Source organism: Schistocerca piceifrons, chromosome 3 (assembly GCF_021461385.2).
Source record: "Schistocerca piceifrons isolate TAMUIC-IGC-003096 chromosome 3, iqSchPice1.1, whole genome shotgun sequence".
Classification (NCBI taxonomy): Eukaryota; Metazoa; Arthropoda; class Insecta; order Orthoptera; family Acrididae; genus Schistocerca; species Schistocerca piceifrons.
This window is the reverse complement of record NC_060140.1, coordinates 734,344,145-734,365,629: the sequence shown is the minus strand read 5'-3', so window position 1 is coordinate 734,365,629 and position 21,485 is coordinate 734,344,145. Positions and strand designations below refer to the sequence as shown.

Sequence of the window (21,485 nt, the reverse complement as noted above, 5' to 3'; positions counted from 1 at the left end):
TTTGTAGCTGCTTGTAGATCATGTATACGTGCTACTTCAGCTGTTCCATTGGATTTGTGCACGGACGCAGACAATGTCAAAAATGGTTCAAATGGCTCTGAGCACTATGGGACTCAACTGCTGTGGTCATAAGTCCCCTAGAACTTAGAACTACTTAAACCTAACTAACCTAAGGACATCACACACATCCATGCCCGAGGCAGGACTCGAACCTGCGACCGCAGCGGTCGTGCGGTTCCAGACTGTAACGCCTTTAACCGCGCGGCCACTCCGGCCGGCCAGACAATGTCAAAACATGTGTGATTTTTATGAATATATCCCAGAATAAATATATAGTATAAAGTACGATAACTGCGACAACACTACGAGTGTGAAAGCAGGACAGAGCAACGCCGCGGGCAGCGCGGGAAGTGCGCCGTGCAGGGGCCACGGCCGGGACTGGCGCCCGTCCACAGAGCACGACGCAACAGTCACGGCTCCGGCGTGAAAAGCTTAAATCTCTTTATTTTAAAATATCGGTCAATCTGTATATTGAGCAAGCAGTAAAGGAAACAAAAGAAAAATTCGGAGTAGGTATTAAAATACATGGAGAAGAAATAAAAACTTTGAGGTTCGCCGATGACATTGTAATTCTGTCAGAGACAGCAAAGGACTTGGAAGAGCAGTTGAACAGAATGGATAGTGTCTCGAATGGAGGATATAAGATGAACATCAACAACAGCAAAACGAGGATAATGGAATGTAGTCGAATTAAGTCGGGTGATGCTGAGGGAATTAGATTAGGAAATGAGACACTTAAAAGAGTAAAGGAGTTTTGCTATTCGGGGAGCAAAATAACTGATGATGGTCGAAGTAGAGAGGATATAAAATGTAGACTGGCAATGGCAAGGAAAACGTTTCTGAAGAAGGTAAATTTGTTAACATCGAGTATAGATTTAAGTGTCAAAAAGTCGTTTCTGAAAGTATTTGTGTGGAGTTTAGCCATGTATGGAAGTGAAACACGGACCATAAATAGTTTGGACAAGAGGAGAATAGAAGCTTTCGAAATGTGGTGCTACAGAAGAATGCTGAAGATTATATGGGTAGATCACATGGCTAATGAGGAGGTACTGAATAGAATTGGGGAGAAGAGGAGTTTGTGGCACAACTTGACAAGAAGATGGGACCGGTTGGTAGGACATGTTCACAGGCATCAAGGGATCACCAATTTAGCATTGGAGGGCAGCGTGGATGGTAAAAATCGTAGAGGGAGACCAAGAGATGAATACGCTAAGCAGATTCAGAAGGATGTAGGTTGCAATAGGTACTGGGAGATAAAGAAGCTTGCACAGAATAGAGTAGCATGGAGAGCTGCATCAAACAAGTCTCAGGACTGAAGACTACAACAACAACATCAGTCGTAAAGCACTTCTAAATGAAATTAGTTTCTCACGAAAAATATTTAAAACAATATTCCAGCCATACCTATAATAGGAATAAAGTTCACAGATTTACATCTAAAATTATTCCTTTTATGCATTGTGCCAGCATTATTAATATTACTTTATCTTTTATAATTTCAGTTCATTAATGAACTAGCTCTTTCCACACTGACTCAGAAGGCACAAACAATCATAACAAAACCAAAGGCAAAATCTTTATGATTACGAAGAATACCAAAATTAACAAGTCCTAGCGAATAGACAGGAAATTAGTTCACAGTTAGTAGAGGAACCAACAGCAACTAGCTGATATTGATGCTCACAGAACGTGCATTCGAAATAAACATAGCTTCCCTTTTAGTACGTTCAGTCGTGTCCTGGCCGTTGCTTCACCCCATAGTCTGTCTGTCGGTATGATGCGTCCGCCTACCACAGACCACAGAAATACAAGACAATACCAGCTCTTACATCTGAAACAGCACAGTATGAGACTAAGAGTAAAATGACCTCCAAAAGCCACATTGTTCAGGTATAATTCAGTTCCAGTCACTTGACGCGATCGGCACGGCAAGCAACGTTATCAGTACACAACGTGACACAAGCGAGCGACATCTGGTTCTGTAAATAGCAACAACCGAAAACATGTACTTAAGCAGCCGTCGAGTGTTAAAGTAAAAGGCTGCACAATCAACAGAAGCTAAGCCTCAACTACAATGTTCAGCAGTACGATATCACAGAAAGATGTTCCACCAAAATGATGACAATAAAATATTCCCGAAAGGCAGTACCTACTGTAAGCCTTTCCATCTGCACAGCGGCTGCACCTGCACTTCACATATCCCGCCTCCTGAGAGATGTTATGCGCACATGGTTGCTTTGAGTCGCCATGTCTCTTACGTTCTCCAAGCGGAAAGCTAATCGCTCTCCTCAGCGTAACTTCGACCAAGTAAACACCCGAGTTAAGGAGTTAGTGGGAAGGAAGAAGAAGGCTTTCACTCTATATTTCCGAGAAAGAACCGAATTAGCAAGACAGAAGCATAAGAAAAATAAGAAAGAGGCAAGTAAGTTGCTAGGGAGAGGAGAAAGTGGATGGAAGAATGGACAAAGATAGTCGAGGAAGACTGCAAAGGAAGTAAGAAAGTGCTACGTGAAACGGTCAAAAGTTATAGCAGAGGTGTGAGATAGGATGCAACAACGACAGAAATGGAAACGTGGTTACTGACAGAGACACTGAAGATAGTGCGGAAGGAGTATTTTGAGCATTTGCTAAATCTAAACGGAATTGTAAATGAAGATAATAGACCAAAGGAGGTAGACGTTAACTCTGAAGGGGGTAGGCGGGAAGGACCCGACATGGAAAGAAATTATACTATCACTGGACGAGATGAAAGGAGGAAAGGCACCAGGTATGGACAAAATAAGTGTCGAAATGGTTAATGCAGCTGGGGAGGTTGGAGAACGTTGGTTGTATGATGTAATGAGGGTGGCGTGGAATGATAAGAAGACTCCAGAAGATTGGAAAAGATAGTTGAAAGGATTTTAGGAACTACAGAGGTCACACTGACACCACACTGTGTAAAGGTATATGACAAGATCCTGAAGATCAGAATCCGAAGAATGGTAAAGAACAAATTTAGAGAGTAAAAGGATGGGTTCAGAACCGAGGGGTCAACTGTTGACCTCATATTTGCAGTGAGGCAGCTGCAGGAGCACCACTATTGATTTCGGTTAGAAACTGTGGTGACCTTTCTCGATATAGAAAACGTGTTTGATTGCGTCTGCAGAGGAAAGGTCCGGGAAGTACTAGAAAAGAAGGATATGGAAAAGAGATAACAAGCAGAGTGTAGGAGATGTAAAGTGGAAGTCTGAGTGATGTGAAAGAGGGCAGTGAAAGACAGACTGGTTCCAGCAAGTAAGTGGTGTGAAACACGACAGTCCATAGTCATCCCTTCCCTTCATTGTGGTAACTGCATGAGCTAATGAGGTACATGTATGAGGTAATGACTAAGCTGGCAGAAAAAACTGGAGAAGACAAGATGAGAGCAGTGGTCTTCAGGGATGACTTGATGATCTGGGGAAGCAGGGAGGAGGAGATTCAGGGACAGCTGGATGCTTGGGAAGTAACTGTGAGACAGTATTGAATGAAATTTAATGAAAATAAATGTGAGATCCTTGTTACAAATAGAAAAAAAAGATTGTTGAAGAAGGACTGGAGGTGAGCAACTGAAGAAGGTGGAAAGTGTTAAGTACTTGGGAAGTGGGGCAGAGGAAAATGGAAGAAATGAGAAAAAGATCAGTGAAGGTGGCAGAGAGACAGAAGCATTTCTGCGAAGTTTTAGGAGTCTCGTTTGGAATACAGATTTCCCACGAAACAGCATAGAAGTAATATGTAGAAGCCACAGCATCCTAATCCTGAACTATGCATTTGAGACAATAACGAAGAAAACAAATGTAGGCTGATTACAGGATTGTGAAATGAAGTTCCGCAGAAGTAGGACAGGAGCAACAAGGAGAGATAGGATGGGGAATGTAAGGGTAAGGGAAACAGTGAAAGAGGATCCCTTACAGAGCAGGATAGAAACATCAAGGCCAAGATGCTATGTGCACTTAAAGAGAATAGAAAACAGGAGGATTCACAAGAGGATACATGAAATGGAGCTGAGAAGCAAAGAGAAAAGAGAAAGACCATGGGATAAATGGCTGAAAGATATGGAGGAGTTTGCTGAAAAAAGAGGTAGGGACTGAAGATGGTGGGAAAACAGGACTAGATGGCGAAGCTTACGTTCAAACGGACCCAGCCTGGGGCTGGAAACTGTTCAAGATGATGATGATGATGATGATATCTGACCCATTGGGACGCGTTATTCATCAACGTCTGCCTCTAGTCACCGTGTCTCTTTCATAGTTCATGCGAGAAGCTAATCGCTCTCCTTGAAGTAGTCTCCACCAAACAAATAGCAGCGCTCTAGCGTGGTACCTCGCTTTCAACAACATCTGCACGGTTCCTCCTGTTTCCTTGCGTCACACTCTCTGTCATATACTACCGCTGACCTCCTCCTGTTTTCCAAAGAATGCCCACTTCCAGATAAACCACTTCCCCCTCAAAGGAGTTTTACATAATTTGGATAGGGAAGTACCACCAACCTACGTCGGCTAGTGCCACCCTAGGGCATCGTGCTTTACTGGGCACTCATGTTAGATTTCTCAATATTTACGTGACTCTCTCGTGTGTGTCAAACAAATCAGCGGCCAGTCCTGTTCGGTATAGCTCCCACAAACTGGAGCGAAAGTGTAAGATTGATCACATTGGTGTCTCATGCAGTCTCGTGTCTAATCTGTCATTAGGTACTAAGTTTCTCCTTTTTGGGAAATGCACAATTTTTCATTTGTGTATATCTAAAGCAAATTGTCAAATTTTCGACCACTTTGAAATCTTCTGACTGAATAGTTGTACAGGTTTTTGCACATGGTGTTTCATTATACATTAAAGTCATGGGACATCTCTTGATATCGTGTCGGACCTCCGTTTGCCCGGCGTAGTGCGGCAGCTTGACGTGTCTTGGACTCAACAAGTTGTTGGAAGCCCCCAGCAGAACTATTGAGCCATTCTGCCTCTATAGCTGTCCGTAATCGCGAAAGTGTTGCCGGTGCAGGATTTTGTGCTCGAACTCAGATCTGGATCATGTCCCATAAATGGTCAATAGGATTCATGTCCAGCGATCTGGGTGGCCAAAGCATTCGCTCGAATCGTCCAGATTGTCCTTCAAATCAGTCATGAGCAGTTGTGTCATCCTTAAAAATTCTATAATTGTTCTGGAACATGAGTCCACGAACAGCAGCAAATATTCTCCAAGTAGCCCAGCATAACCATTTCCAGTCAATGATCGGTTCATTTGGACCAGAGTACCAAATCGATTCCATGTAAACGCAGTCCACACCTTTATGGAGCCACCAACAGCTTGCAAAGTGCCTTGTTGATAACTTGGGTTCATAGCTTTGTGGGGTCTGCGCCACGTTCGAATCTACCATCACTTCTTGCCAACTGAAATAGATATTCATCTGGCGTGGCCACGGCTATTCATTCGTCTAGGGTCCAACCGATATGGTCACGAGCCCTGAAGAGGTGCTGCATGTGATGTCGTGCTGTTAGCAATGGCACGTCTGTCGGTTGTCTGCTGCCATAACTCATTAACACCAAATTTCACCTCACTGTCGTAACGGATACGTTCGCTGCACATCCCACATTAATTTCTGCGGTTATTTCACGCAGTGTTGCTTGTCTGTTAGCACTGATAACTTCACGCAACCTCTGTTGCTCCCAGTCGTTACGTGAAGGCAATCGTTCTTTGCGTTGTCCGTGGTGAGAGGTAATACCTGAAATTTAGTATTCTCGACACACATTTGACTCTAAGGGTCTCGGAAGACTGAATTCGATAATGATTTCCGAAATTAAATTTCCCATGCGTCTAGCTCCAACTACTATTACGTCTTAAAGTCTGTTAATTCCCGTCCTGCGACCATATTCATATCGGAAACCATTTCACATGAATCGCCTCGGCACAAATTACAGGTCCTTTTCATGGCCTGTGTACACTATACTACTGCAGACTGTATATGTGCACATCGCAGCCCCACGACTTTTGTCACATCCGTGTAAATAAAGGCAACTTCAGCAAAATATCTGCAGCTGAGACGTGGGACTTAGGGAAAGCAGGAAAGGTTGGACGGGGCCTAATCAGTTACCGCTGGTTGCACAGAAAACACAGATACTTTATTTTAAAGAAAAAACACAAAACTCTCAACAATCATTTTAAAAGATTTTACTACACTGGCAGCTGAAAGCCTTATTAGAAGAATTGCAAGATATTGTCGGCTGAAGGCCACAAGCAATGTGACACACAATCAACGGCTGAAAGCCTGTTTAAGAAGACTCAAAATTATTCGTCGGCTGAAGGCCAGAAGCAGTTTCAAAAATACACAACTGCTGAAGGCCTGAATTACCAATAAGGTGGACAATCACACGTTAAAAACACCAAAAACACTTTTAACAATCTTAATAACTGCAACAAATTATAGTGGCGACTGAAGGCCTTATCAAAACAGAATTGAAACTATTTGTCGGCTGAAAGCCACAAGCAAAATTACAAACAATTAACGGCTGAAGGCCAGCAGCATGTTTAGAATACACAACGACTGAAGACCTGAATTACAAGTGGGGAAGGTAGTTACACATTAACAAATACTTCTTAGCAATCAAAACGGAAACAAGCTATAGTACCGACTAAAGGCCTTGTTAAGAAAAAAATTGCAAATAATTGGTTGGCTGAATACCACAGACAATCTTACACACAATCAACGGCTGAAGGCCTGATTAAGAAGGTTGAAAATTATTCGTGGGCTGAAGATCACAAGCAATTTCAGAATATACAAGGGTTGAAGGCCCGAATTACAGATAATGTGGACAATTATCCTTAAAAATACTAAAACCCTTTCAAATGATCTTCATAACTTGTAACAAGCTATAATGACGACTGAAGGCCTCACTAAAACAGAACTGAAAATTATTTGTCGGCTGAAGGTCACAAGCAATATTACAAACAATTAATGGCTGAAGGCCTGATTAAGAAAGAATTCAAAATTATTGGGGCTGAAGGCAACAAGCAATTTTCAGAATACACAAGGGCTGAAGGCCTGAATCACAAGTAAGGAAGGCAATTGCATGTTAAAATACTAAGACCTTTTTAAACAATCTTAACGAACTGTAACAGGCTATAGTGACGGCTGCAGGCCTTATTAAGAGAAAATTGAAAATAATTTGTCAGCTGAAGGCCACAAGCAGTGTTACAAAGAATTAACGGCTGAAGGCCAGAATTACAAGTCGGGAAAGCAATAACATGTTAAAACATTAGGGTAAGTTTTAAACAGTTATGACAGCTTGTCAAAATAAGATGGGGAGATCCACAGACAGTGCTCTCTGGATCAATCTGAGGAAGGTGACTACAGCTGTGTAAACGGTGAGACAGGCAGCCAAGAGTTGTACTCACGTAACAGGATGGCAACTCACACTTGGGACAGCTTAAGCGCGACCGACTGACTAACCAAGTCTTCTAACGTCCGATCACTGGTACAACGATGGAATATTTTTAGGCAAGGGCAAAGAGACGGACAGCACCACGTCTTCAGAAACACACCCAAGGCCGAAGGAAACACTAGAACCAAGGTAGACCTCCCAAAAACATATGCACAGCACAGTTCAACAGCCTGACGAACTACACGCCATGTCGGACAGGATCAACACGATGCGGAAAGGGCAGGTAACTGGGGCGTTAGCGGCCATAAGGCAGAAAATACCGCATGTTGCACTTCACTAATAAGAATAATACTAAATCCAAACTAACATCAATGAGTAGAATGCGGCTAATAGCTTACACCAATCTGACAGACTCCACTTGTTGCGGATGGTCTCACCGACCCTGGGAGCAGCAACATGCAAACAACAGCGAGATCTCAAACAGTGGAGGTTTCAGTACTGGATATGGTTCACTCAACTTCAGCCGTCCTGGGTTTGGTCGTCAGCTACAGAGCTACAGCCCCTCGATCCGGCAGTGCCTTCACGCTGCCAGCGGTCCCGGCCTGCCTCCGCGCTGCGGACCTCCTCGCTGCTCCATCCGAAGGCCAGAACTGCCTGACGCACACAACGACCTGGAAATACCTACCATGGCACTAGAGATAGTACCACAGTACCGGATATCGATAGCCGCTGCTGCTACCACTCGCGGACCAACAATACTAGCAATTCAGTGGCGTCAGTAACACATTAAGGAATCGAGACGCCACTACCGCTTTTCAAGTTATGAACGGCAAAAATGCGAGCCGCACATAGCTGAAGTACTTATCACCAAAAATTCCACAATATTGGGCCGAAGGCCACTAACAGTAACCTCAAAAAACAAATGTCTGAAGGAGTCAGAAGAACAGTTCTAAACAGCACACATTTCAACAAATACTTTGCTTTTGATACAAGTTTGCTTTGAAAAAAAAACTTATTGTAACACGGCTGAAAGCCGTATTATAAAAGAAGTGAAGTTATTACTCAGCTGAAGGCCACACCAACAATAATTAGGAAATTGCAAATAGCCTTAAAACAACATCACAATCTAAAGACTCAGGCCACACGGTTCTCAGCAAATGTTCCAAGGGTCGACGTAGGGAGTAAACTCAAACATAAGGTAAGGTGAGACAGACAGCCAAGAGTTGTACTCACGTAACAGGGTGGCAACTCAACTAGGGACAGCTTAAGCGACGATCGACCAACTAACCAATCCGCCTAACGTTCGATCACCGGTAGAACAGTGGAATACTTTTAGGCAAGGGTGAAGAGACAGACAGCACTACGTCTTCAGAAAACACCCGAGGCGATGGATCGGCCGCCAGGCCGCCCGTGACAGAGCACTTCATCACTGGCCTCCAAGAAGCCCTGATCTTACCCCCTGCGATTTTTTCTTATGGGGGTATGTTAAGGATATGGTGTTTCAGCCACCTCTCCCAGCCACCATTGATGATTTGAAACGAGAAATAACAGCAGCTATCCAAACTGTTACGCCTGATATGCTACAGAGAGTGTGGAACGAGTTGGAGTATCGGGTTGATATTGCTCGAGTGTCTGGAGGGGGCCATATTGAACATCTCTGAACTTGTTTTTGAGTGAAAAAAAACCTTTTTAAATACTCTTTGTAATGATGTATAACAGAAGGTTATATTATGTTTCTTTCATTAAATACACATTTTTAAAGTCGTGTTATTCTTTTTGAATCACTCTGTATAATACGAGATGCTGTCGAGCTACACGCCGTGTCGGACAGCATCAACACGCCGATGAAAGGTACTCTCTCTTTCTTCTCAGCTATCACTGGCCGTGTAGACCACGCGCTGCATCAACAATCTGCTTCCACCGCCTTGTATCTCTTGCAGCCTCTATCCACCCTGTGGAATTTCCTGATGCTGCGATGTCTTTCTCTGTGTCATTTTTCCACCTTGTTTGGGGTTGGCCCAATGGTCTTGTTGCCCGGAGAGTTCCTTCAATGCTTTCTTGGTGATTCTGTTGTTTTCCATTCTAGTCACATGTCCAGCCTATTGCAGCCCCTACTTTTTAATTTCCTCATGATAGTGGATTGCATCATTAACTGATAAATTTCATTGTTCTTTCCAATTCTCCATACACCATTCTCCACCACAGTTCCCCAGTTTTTTCTCATTACTCAGAGGATAGGTACACTTCCAGAAAAGTACGCTAACCTCCAGGGCAGACAACTGGGGCGTTAGCAGCCACAAGGCAAAAAATACCGCTGGTTGCACTTCACTAATAAGAATAATACTAAATTCAATGATGAATAAAGAATAGAGAAAGACAACTGAAATATTTCACCGCCTCAAAATACTTCACTCGTTGCCGCCATTCTCAGCGGCCTTGGGAGCAACAACCCGGCAACCAAAGGAGAGATCTCAGAATAGTTGGGGTTGCATAAGCAGTTAACTCTTCACTCAACTTAAACGTCCAGGGTTCGGTGTACAACGAAGTCGTCGCTTTCGCAACTACCCCTCCTCGATCCGGCAGTGACAGTACCCTGCCAGTGGCCGTGGCTTGCCCTCGCGCTGCACAGACCTGCTTGCTGCTGCGCCCCAACCAAACTGATGTCTGTTCGCAACTTCCACCAAACCCAGTACGCAGACAGCATTAAAATTAGTGCTCATCAAAACAACAAGATACGGGTGGATCTGAGAAAACAATTCCACCAACAACTCACAATACTAAAACCAGTCACTGTGAAACAACACGGACGAATTATAAGTCGGCACAAACATAGAGAAGCCACAGGCAGTCGGAAGACCAAATGCACGTCGTCTGCTGCGATGATCGACCTAACGACCAACCAACGGTCGTCCCCACGTAAGTCACGCATGGGAAAGAATCCAGTATAAATCGTGGATTGACAACTTATGCCATGTGGTCACTTCGACGGGCGGGCACACACACCCCAGTGAAAGTTGCACTACTCGAATATCACGGTCCATTCAACTAAACTCCCTGAATGTGGTCCTTGACGTGGTCGTGCGCTCTCGCTACCAAATCCTTCCTTCAGACAGTGCATGTGTGTCGCCAGCGGTCGGGCGAGTACTGGCTGTCCGGACCTCACTGCTTCTCAGCTCTGGACTGAACAGCGGGAAGGTCCACTGCACGAGGGGAGGCCGGGACCGCTGGCGGCGTGAAGGCACTGCCGGATTGAGGGGCTGTAGCTCTGTAGCTGACGACCAAACCCAGGACGGTTGAAGTTGGGTGAACCATGTCCAGTACTGAAACCTCCACTGTTTGAGATCTCGCTGTTGTTTGCTTGATGCTGCTCCCAGGGTCGGTGAGACCAACTGCAACAAGTGGAGTCTGTCAGGTTGGTGGGAGCTATTAGCCGATGTTAGTTTGGATTTAGTATTATTCTTATTAGTGAAGTGCAACCAGCAGTATTTTCTGCTTTGTGGCCACTAACGCCCCAGTGACCTGCCTTCTAGGTTAACATACTTTTCCGGCAGTGTATCTTTCCTCGTCGTGTTGATCCTGTCCGACACGGCGTGTAGCTCGACAGCAGCTCTTATTATACTGCGCATATTTTTTGAGAGTTCTGTCTTGGCTCTAGTGTTTCCTTCGGCCTTGGGTGTTTTCTAAAGACGTAGTGCTGTCTGTCTCTTCACCCTTGCCTAAAAGTATTCCACTGTTGTACCGGTGACCGGACGTTAGGCGGATTGGTTAGTTGGTCAGTCGGCGCTGAAGCTACCCCTAGTGTGCATTGCCATCCTGTTACGTGAGGACAACTCTTGGCTGCCTGTCTCACTGCTTACACAGCTGTAGTCATCTTCCTAAGGTCGATCCAGGGAGCACTGCCTGTGGATCACTCCGTCTTATGTTGGACAAGTTGTTATAATTATTTAAAATTTACCCTAATGCTTTAACATGTTATTGGTATCCCTATTTGTAATTCCGGCCTTCAGCCGTTAATTCTTTGCAATACTGCTTGTGGCCTTCAACCGACATTATTATTTTTTAATTTTCTCTTAATAAGGCCTGCAGCCGTCACTGTAGCCTGTTACAGTTCGTTAAGATTGTTTAAAAAAGGTTTTAGTATTTTAACGTGCAATTGCCTTCCTTTCTTGTGATTCAGGCCTTCAGCCCTTGTATATTCTGAAATTTCTTGTGGCCTTCAGCCCACGAATAATTTTCAACTTTCTTAATCAGGCCTTCAGCCGTTGATTGTGTGTAACATTGTTTGTGGCCTTCAGCCAACCAATAGTTTGCAATTTTATCTTAATAAGGCCTTTAGCCATTACTATAACTTGTTACCATTTTGATTGTTAAGAAGAAAATATCTTAGTATTTTTTAATGTGTAACTGCCTTCCTCTCTCGTAATTCAGGCCTTCAGCCTTTGTGTATTCTGAAACTGCTGCTGGCCTTCAGCCGTTAATTGTTTGCGACATTGCTTGTGGCTTTCAACTGACAAATAGTTTCAGTTCTGTCGTGATAAGGCCTTCAGCCATCACTATAACTTGTTACAGTTATTAAGATTGTTAAAGGGTTTTTGGTTTTTTTTTTAACGTGTAATTGTCCTCCTTATTGGTAATTCAAGCCTTCAGCAGTTGTGTATTTTTGAGATTGCTTCTGGCCTTCAGCCGAAGAATAATTTTAAACCTTCTTAATCAGGCTTTCAGGTATTGATTGTGTGTAACATTGCTTGTGGCCTCCAGACGACAATAACTTGCAATTCTTCTAATAAAGGTTTGAGTCGCCAGTGTAGTAAAATCTTTGAAAAATGATAGTTGAGAATTTTATTTTTTAAAAATAAAGTGTATGTGTTTTCTGTGCAACCAACGGTATCTGATTAGGCCCCATCCACACCTTTCCTGCTCTCCTAGTCCCACGTCTCAGTTCTGCGGTTATTTCAAGCAGTGTTACTTGTCTGTTAGCACTCATACCTTTACGCAGCCACTACTGCTCCCATTCATTACGTGAAGGCAATCGGTCTCTGCGTTGTCCATGATGAGAGGTAATGCCTGAAATTTAATATTCTCGACACACTTTTGACACTATGGGTCTCGGAAGACTGAATTCGCTATCAAACCATTTCACATGAATCTCCTCGGCTCAAATTACAGGTCCCTTTTACGGCCTGTGCACACGATACTACTGCAGACTGTATATTTGCACATCGCAGCCTCATGACTTTCGTCACATCCGTGTAAATAAAGGCAACTTCAGCAAAATATCTGCTACAGCTATTAATCTTGTTTACCAGGTCAGTGAAGTATCGCATTAGCAGCATTGGTCCCATTACATTACCTTGGCATGCCACAGTTTCTTCTACTTTTGTGGATGACCCTCCACCCAAGATAACATGATGCAATCTCCATAGCAAGAAATTCCCATTCCGGTCTCACATTTCATTTGGTATATCAATGACCATTCTTTTATTAATAAGCATTGGTATGCTACTGAGTGACATTCTTTTCAAAAGTCTAGAGGTAATACATCCACTTGGCTACCTTGAGGCATGATTTTCAGGATGCCATGTGAGAAAAACAATTGTGGGATTTCCTGTCCAAAACCCTTGCTCTTAGTGTGGAGCAGGACTTTCAGCTCGAGATATGTCTTTATGTTTGATTTCAGAATATTATTGCATAATTCTGTACCATATTGTTGACTGTTATACTTGGCGGTAGTATTGTAAAAAACTTAAGGAATCTTCGAAATACTAAGTATCGTTTTTTGTATAAGCATTCTGCAGTTTAAGAAGATAGTGGTCAAATAAGCTGTAGATTCTGTATAGACTAGCAAACATTCCGTGTACCTTGGGACCTTGTTCAGTTTTAGTGATTTACGCAGTTTTCAACGCCACTGGCATTAATATCTACATCGCTCATTTATTCGTTGCCAGTACTGATGGATCATCCTTTATAAAGTAACATTTGGAAAGAGAGTTCAGAATATCGAAAAACTGTAATCACGATAGAGAAAGAGGGTTCAAAGAACAGAGTTCGGTGAGAAGAGAAGGATAATGTAACAGTTTTTGTAGTGTAATTATTGGTAACACAGTATATGTTATCAGTTCACGAAGACCAGAGGCACTAGTTCTCATTGTGTTAATGAGCAACGTAGATGAGAAAAATAATCAAATTATTTCAGACAAATATAAAGGGTGGCAAAGAAATAGAAGGAAAAAGATTTACTGTTAGATGTTAATCCATTGCAAATCTTACTTCAGTTTGTTACAGAAACTGAGAAACTGGTAAAGATGTTAGTTGGATAACATTAGACATCAAGATATTTCTTTAAGAAATGAATGAAGGAGTTGTACTTTATCACTCAAAGAAGAATTTAAAATGTTGCAACATCTCTATCAGAACTATTGATCAAAATATCAGAAGTGACATGGGTAGCTGGAAGTAAACTGCATTATTTCAGTTCAGTTTAGAATAATATATCTATCAAATAAGTTGGTGTATACAGTGTATGACAATAAAGGAAGTAAATGTATCACATTACTATGGAAATAAGGAAAAACCTTATTGAGTACAGAATATATCAATGTTTATAATTTAGAGGACTTAATCTACTATTAAATATAATAACATATCCACACAAATGTAAGATGTGAAAAGAAAGCATAAAAACACTAATCTTTAAGAATTGGCCACTTTATGTGCAATCTATGACCGACAAAGGTCAAAGAATAAAATTCAAAGGATTTAAGACTGGAACATTTCAAACTCTAAAATTATTAATTCCATCACAAAAACTCCATTGTATGGAGGGTATTGGTACTTCAAAGAAAATGGGAAAAGCAATTAACACTGTGCAGATTTGCACATCACAAATTATTGTTAAACCATAGTTTACAAGTAGAACTAGTTTTTATATCTTAAATATAACACACAGAGTGGGAATTAGTGAAGTTCGGTGGCAGGAGGAACAAAACTTCTGGTCAGGTGAATACAGGATTATAAATACAAAATCAAATAGGGGTAATGAGGAGGAGGTTTAATAATGATTAAAACAATAGGAGTGCGGGTAAGCTACTACCTTACGACTTATCTTAGAAGAAAGATTAAGGAAAGGCATACCTACGTTTCTAGCATTTGCAGACTTAGAGAAAGCTTTTGACAATATTAACTGGAATACTCTCTTTCAAATTCTAAAGGTGGCAGGGGTAAAATATAGGGAGCGAAAGGCTATTTATAATTTGTACAGAAACCAGATGGCAGTTATAAGAGTCGAGGGGCATGAAAAGGATGCAGTGGTTGGGAAGGGAGTGAGACAGGGTTGTAGCCTCTCCCCGATGTTATTCAATCTGTATATTGAGCAAGCAGTAAAGGAAACAAAAGAAAAATTTGGAGTAGGTATTAAAATCCAGGGAGAAGAAATAAAAACTTTGAGGTTCGCCGATGACATTGAAATTCTGTCAGAGACAGCAAAGGACTTGGAAGAGCAGTTGAACGGAATGGACAGTGTCTTGAAAGGAGGGTATAAGATGAACATCAACAAAAGCAGAACGAGGATAATGGAATGTAGTCGAATTAAGTCGGGTGATGCTGACGGAATTAGATTAGGAAATGAGACACATAAAGTAGTAAAGGAGTTTTGCTATTTGGGGAGCAAAATAACTGCTGATGGTCGAAGTAGAGAGGATATAAAATGCAGACTGGCAATGGCAAGGAAAGCGTTTCTGAAGAAGAGAAATTTGTTAACATCGAGTATAGATTTAAATGTCAGGAAGTCGTTCCTGAAAGTATTTCGTATGGAGTGTAGCCATGTATGGAAGTGAAACATGGACAATAAATAGTTTGTACAAGAAGAGAATAGAAGCTTTCGAAATGTAGTGCTACAGAAGAATGTTGAAGATTAGGTGGGTAGATCACGTAACGAAGGGATTGGTTGGTAGGACATGTCCTGAGGCATCAAGGGATCACAAATTTAGCATTGGAGGGCAGCGTGGAAGGTAAAAATCGTAGAGGGAGACCAAGAGATGAATACACTAAGCAGATTCAGAAGGATGTAGGTTGCAGTAGGTACTGGGAGATGAAGGAGCTTGCACAGGATAGATTAGCATGAAGAGCTGCATCAAACAAGTCTCAGGACTGAAGACCACAACAACAACAACAGAGTGATGAAGATATGGATGAAGATATGGGTTTGTATGAGATTTAGAGTAGTTGTAGACCAGCTATTTTAAGGAACGTCGACAGGGGTAATTATTTGTGTAGCAAATCCTCTAAAAGGTTAATAATATTTAAGAGAATAACTGCAGCCTTACTTTTTTGCTCTAAATTCTGTTACAGATGTGGAAAATTATTAGATAAACTATTATATCCCTTTGGATATCTTTCAAAAATTACTTTTCTGTGTTTTAGGTCTACTTGATTACATAAAGCACAACTTCATAAGTAACATAAATACAAGAATGTATGAGAGAAAGCCCATTAATTACAATTTAAGTTATATATTTGAATCATATAATACTGAAAGTCACAGTTTTATCGACAGAAATGAGATTTTTCTATTGTTAAATGATAGCTAGTTCACCTCCTTTTTAATTGGCAAGTTACAAAAGCCCTTACTTCAGAAAGGTCTAGGAATGTATGCAAGGAATCATTTCCTTAAATTTACGTAAATATAGCATAATTTATATGCTGGATGTAACCATGTTCCATATGTAGGTAAATGTCTCAAATTTAACACATTTCATTTACTAGGTGGCACTGAGCAACCACATATGAAATTTCTTTAATGTGACTGTTGAGATAAGCATAAAAAAGATAATATAGTTATTTGAGCAGGGGTGTATATACGAACAGTATTTTAACTTCAATGAAGCCATAGACATAAGTTTTCTGGGTGTTGATATTTCACTACAGCAAATGATGAAATATGAGGTATATCAAGAGAAATGTTGTTTTGTATAGGGTTCCTATTTTTATGAAAAACTGAACTGGAAATCACTTCACTAAAGATATGTAGGTATGCAATTACTTACAATTTTATTGGGTTGATTTTTATCCATGAGTATGGTGCATGTAATATTAATGACTATTACTTTCAGTTTAGTTGGTCATTTGAAATTAGATTTTGATAATTTAATAACAATAATTATAATAAATATTGCTCAATTTGAACTGGCTTGTAGGCAGCTCTGTTTCAACATGAGTAATGAGAGATGTCTGTTAGTACATCTTCACACTTGTGAAATTTGACAGCAGCAGTCACTCACGTTTTGAAACTGTGTATACATGCATAGTAAACATATGAAACAGGTTATCTCTGGTGTAGGTGAACTCTGATGTTCTCACTTCAGACTTGTTATGATACAAAGAGGAGTGAAGCTTTAATCTGTGGCTAAATATATCGAGATTTAACATTGATAAAATATAGCAAAATTATTGTGAAAATAAAACAAGATACGCTGGCAGCTGGTGACACAACAGAAATATTGCACATAATGATTTCAGTTTCGTCAGTTATCAGTTAGCGTATATATACAGGAACACATCATTAATTCTTAACTACAACCTACTACAAGTTCTTATCTACAATGCCAAACAACATAGATATACCCTCTAAGACGAGGAGTAGCGCTCCGGGGGAAATAGACTTTGATGTTCCCATAGGCTCAGTGATGCAAATGAGTTTAGTGGCTTTTAATCTATAGAGGAGAATACCTTGTGATGAAAATAATTTGACACCCAATTTACAATCGTTACAAGTGATAAATGTAGTGTTTATTGTGCTTAGGAATAAAAGAAATTTACCACAAATCCCATCAAAATCTGTCTCTTTGATTGTTTTCTATATATTTTTGAAACATTACCTATTGTAACAATTTGCGTGCAGGATAAACTGGCTCATGAGACTACTTATTTTACAGGATATCCAGGATTTTCTCGATGGTGCAAAAGATGGTGCAATTTACTTCAGCCTCGGCAGCAACGTGAGAAGCACTGCGCTGCCAGAACATAAGAGGCGAGCGTTCCTCGAAGCTTTCGCACAGCTGCCTCAGCGGGTGCTCTGGAAGTGGGAGGTGGACAGCCTGCCTGAACAGCCGGAGAACGTCATGATAGCCAAATGGCTGCCCCAGCAGGACGTCTTGGGTAAGCTTCCATACAGTGCACCAGTCTTTACAAGTATAGCTTCGTCAGTGTCGAAACTTTTACGTCTATTGCCACTTTTTCAGCACATCCAAACATTAAACTGTTCATTACCCAGGGAGGACTCCAGAGCATGAATGAAGCAAGTTACTTCGCAGTGCCTGTGATTGGCATTCCTTTCATTGGAGATCAGCCCCACAATGTGGCTAAGATGGAACAGGCCGGTATAGGCTACCGCTTGCAGTTCAAAGACGTCACTACCGATACGGTTCTGAGTGCCATTCATACAGTACTTGGAAACGCTAGGTAAGTTTATACGTTTCCATTTTGTAGAGAAAGTAACAAACTAACACGTACTTCTACTCCTCATATTTCTCGAACTGAGCTCTCACTTACCTCCAGAGATTCCTATATCGACAAAATATTTAGCCTTGACCTCATTTTATTCCTTTAGTCGAGCGACGACATATTCTGAACCTATTTGCACTTGATATACATTTGTTTTAGACATAAAATAGATAATTTCTATGGATGAATGTATTTGCGTAGGCTTCTACAACCAGAGTCAGCTGACATAAAAGTTTTCTGATTATTGTAGCGCACCATAATGTACACTACTGTCCATTAAAATTGCTACACCAAGAAGAAATGCAGATGATAAACGAGTATTCATTGGACAAATACGTGACGACTGGGTGTTATGTGCTGTCCTTAGGTTAGTTAGGTTTAAGTAGTTCTAAGTTCTAGGGGACTGATGACCATAGTGCTCAGAGTCATTTTAACCATTTTTGGACAAATATATTATACTAGAACTGACATGTGATTACATTTTCACGCAATTTGGGTGCAGTACCCATAACAACCACCTCGGGCCGTAATAACGGCCTTGATATGCCTGGGCATTAAGTCAAACAGAGCTTGGATGGCGTGTGCAGGCACAGCTGCCCATGCAGCTTCAACACGATACCACAGTTCATCAAGAGTAGTGACTGGCGTATTGTGACGAGCCAGTTACTCGGCCACCATTGACCAGACGTTTTCAATTGGTGAGAGATCTGGAGAAAGTGCTGACCAGGGCAGCAGTCGAACATTTTCTGTATCCAGAAAGCCCCATACAGGACCTGCAACATGCCGTCGTGCATTATCCTGCTGAAATGTAGAGTTTCGGAGGGATCGAATGAAGGGTAGGGCCACGGGTCGTAACACATCTGAAATGGAACGTCCACTGTTCAAAGTGTCGTCAGTGCGAACAAGAGGTGACCGAGACGTGTAACAAATGGCACCCATACCATCACGCCGGGTGATACGCCAGTATGGCGATGATGAATACACGCTTCCAATGTGCGTTCACCGCGATGTCACCAAACATGGATGCGACCATCATGATGCTGTAAACAGAACCTGGATTCATCTGAAAAAATTGCGTTTTGCCACTCGCGCACCCATGTTCGTCGTTGAGTACACCATCGCAGGCGCTCCTGTCTGTGATGCAGCGTCAAGGGTAACCGTAGCCGTGGTCTCCGAGCTGATAGCCCATGCTGCTGCAAACGTCGTCGAACTGTTCGTGCAGATGGTTGTTGTCTTGCAAACGTCCCCTTCTGTTGACTCAGGGATCGAGACGTGGCTGCACGATCCGTTATAGCTATGCAGATAAGATGCCTGTCGTCTCGACTGCTAGTGATACGAGGCCATTGGGATCCAGCAGCGCATCCCGTATTGCCCTCCTGAACCCACCGATTCCATATTCTGCTAACAGTCATTGGATGTCGACCAACGCGAGCAGAAATGTCGCGATACGTTAAACCGCAATCGCGATAGGCTACAATCCGACCGTTATCAAAGTCGGAAACGTGGTGGTACGCAAAATTCCTCCTTACACGAGGCATCACAACAACGTTTCACCGGGCACCGCTGGTCAACTGCTGTTTGTGTATGAGAAATCGGTTGGAAACTTTCCTCATGTCAGCACGTTGTAGGTGTCGGCACCAGCGCCAACCTTGTGTGAATCCTCTGAAAAGCTAATCATTTGCATATCACAGCATCTTCTTCCTGTCCGCTAAATTTCGGGTCTGTAGCACATCTTCGTAGTGTAGCAATTTTAATGGCCAGTAGTGTAGAAGCTAAGTATGCGAAGCCAGTGTTCCGGCCTTCTTCTGGGTCTACTGATGTGCCATAACTGTGAGGTGTCCTTGAAAGATTCGATTGCCGTGATGTTATTGCTTACCAAACTTTTGTTGTTGGTGAAGTTTATAATAGAGAACTGGTAAGTCTTATTTATATTCGACAGTGTCCTTTGTTGTGAAAACACGGAACACATAGTCGTCGTAAGGTGAATCAAGATGAGTCTGTATACATGTGGTATGAAGGACACGGTGTGTATGTGAAACTATACATTCTGTTGGTGATTTGACTGTACATTATCGTAAATAAAGGTCCCTATCCTTGCAAAAAAAAAAATGAAAAAAAAGGTTATTCTTGCCAAATAGCGAGAAGCGGTTGTTGTAGCTCTGAGGGGTACTCTGGGGTGCTCTCTATGTGAGACACCTCAGGACATCTCTGTGAGACTGGGGCTCGATTGTGTGATTCGAACAGAGAGCCGCCATTGCCTGCGCGCCCGCCCTAGCTACACCTCATAACCAAAGCACATCAGGTAGACCCAGAAGAACGCCAGTCTAACCATGGCCGAAACGTCAGTCCTCCTGTATGGCTTTTATAATATGATATGGTAAGATACTCAGAAAACTTTTATGTAATACAGGTTGCTGTCTTTCGCTTGTACATTTTTTTACTCTTTCTGAACTTGTATCTGAATCGAGTGTGAAGTTTAGTGCGACTTGTAGAAAGATTATCCTAACTTATATTGATTTTTTGTTTCCTATTTATCTATTAGTAGGTTTTACTTTATTGGAGCTATTTTTCCTTGTGCTGTTCTCTTACCGTCACTACTAATTACTACTTGTAACAAATGATCATCCATCCTCTTTTTCCCCACAGCTACCGAGAAAATATGAAGCGATTCTCAGCGGTATTCCGCGAGCACCAGGAGAGGTCTTTGGACACTGCCGTGTGGTGGATCGAATACGTGATACGTCACAAGGGTGCTCCCCACCTGCGCAGTGCAGCCCTCGACCTCAGCTGGTGGCAGCTGCTGCTGCTCGACGTCATCGCATTCTTCGTTGCGACGGCGTCAGTCGCGATCTATTTGCTGTACAGGATAGCCTGCTATTGCAAAAGTCTTGTGGCTGTTAATCTGAAGCAAAAGACTGCGTGAAGCTAATTTTGGAACGAATCTGTAGGCGTTTCATTGTTTTTGACTATAGCTGGGGCCAAGTGTTAGGCCACAGAGAAGATTGTGTTGCAATGTGAACCTCAGCAAATGACTCCTTAATTTCACATGGCACTGCTATAGAAAGATATTATTGCTGCTATACAGACAACAGGAACATAACTCCCTTTGTATTTATTAATGGAATGACTGTATTTTTTATAAAGTAAACATTTTTGTTTCGTACTATCTTTCTTTGACTGGTATTTGCAATGTTATGTGATGGCGAGAATGGAAACAGTTCTTATACTGAAGCTTCATAGCAGATGAAAACTGAGTGTCGGACCGAAATTCTATCTCAAGATCTTTGCTTTTTGCGGGAAAGTGCTCTACCGACTAAGCTAACCATGCACGACTGATTACCCGACGACACAACCATCCTTCCGCTATAACTTCATCCGTTAACTTCATTCCTTCCGGTACACAGGTCTAATCTGCCAAGAAGTTTCATAGCAGCAGAAACTCCGCTGCAGAGTGAAAATTTCATTGTGGAAACGTTACCAGGCTGTGGCAAAGCCGTATATCACAATATCCTTTCTTCCAGGAGTGCTAGCACCTC

General features: G+C 42.0%; 1 protein-coding gene across 2 annotated transcripts in view; it reads left to right on the top strand.

Moving 5' to 3' along the window:
* LOC124788214 (UDP-glycosyltransferase UGT5-like) overlaps positions 1-21,107 on the top strand; it is a 90,752-nt gene extending 69,645 nt beyond the window's left edge. Inside the window, exons 6-8 of one of the 2 annotated variants that reach the window (XM_047255393.1) lie at positions 17,382-17,604; positions 17,688-17,907; positions 20,596-21,107. In XM_047255393.1, coding sequence (XP_047111349.1) covers positions 17,382-17,604; positions 17,688-17,907; positions 20,596-20,872 — 720 coding nt within the window. In that variant the 3' untranslated portion in view covers positions 20,873-21,107. The remainder of the gene's footprint in view (positions 1-17,381; positions 17,605-17,687; positions 17,908-20,595) is intronic. The other variant, XM_047255392.1, reaches the window with a different exon arrangement.
* Positions 21,108-21,485: the final 378 nt, after the last annotated feature.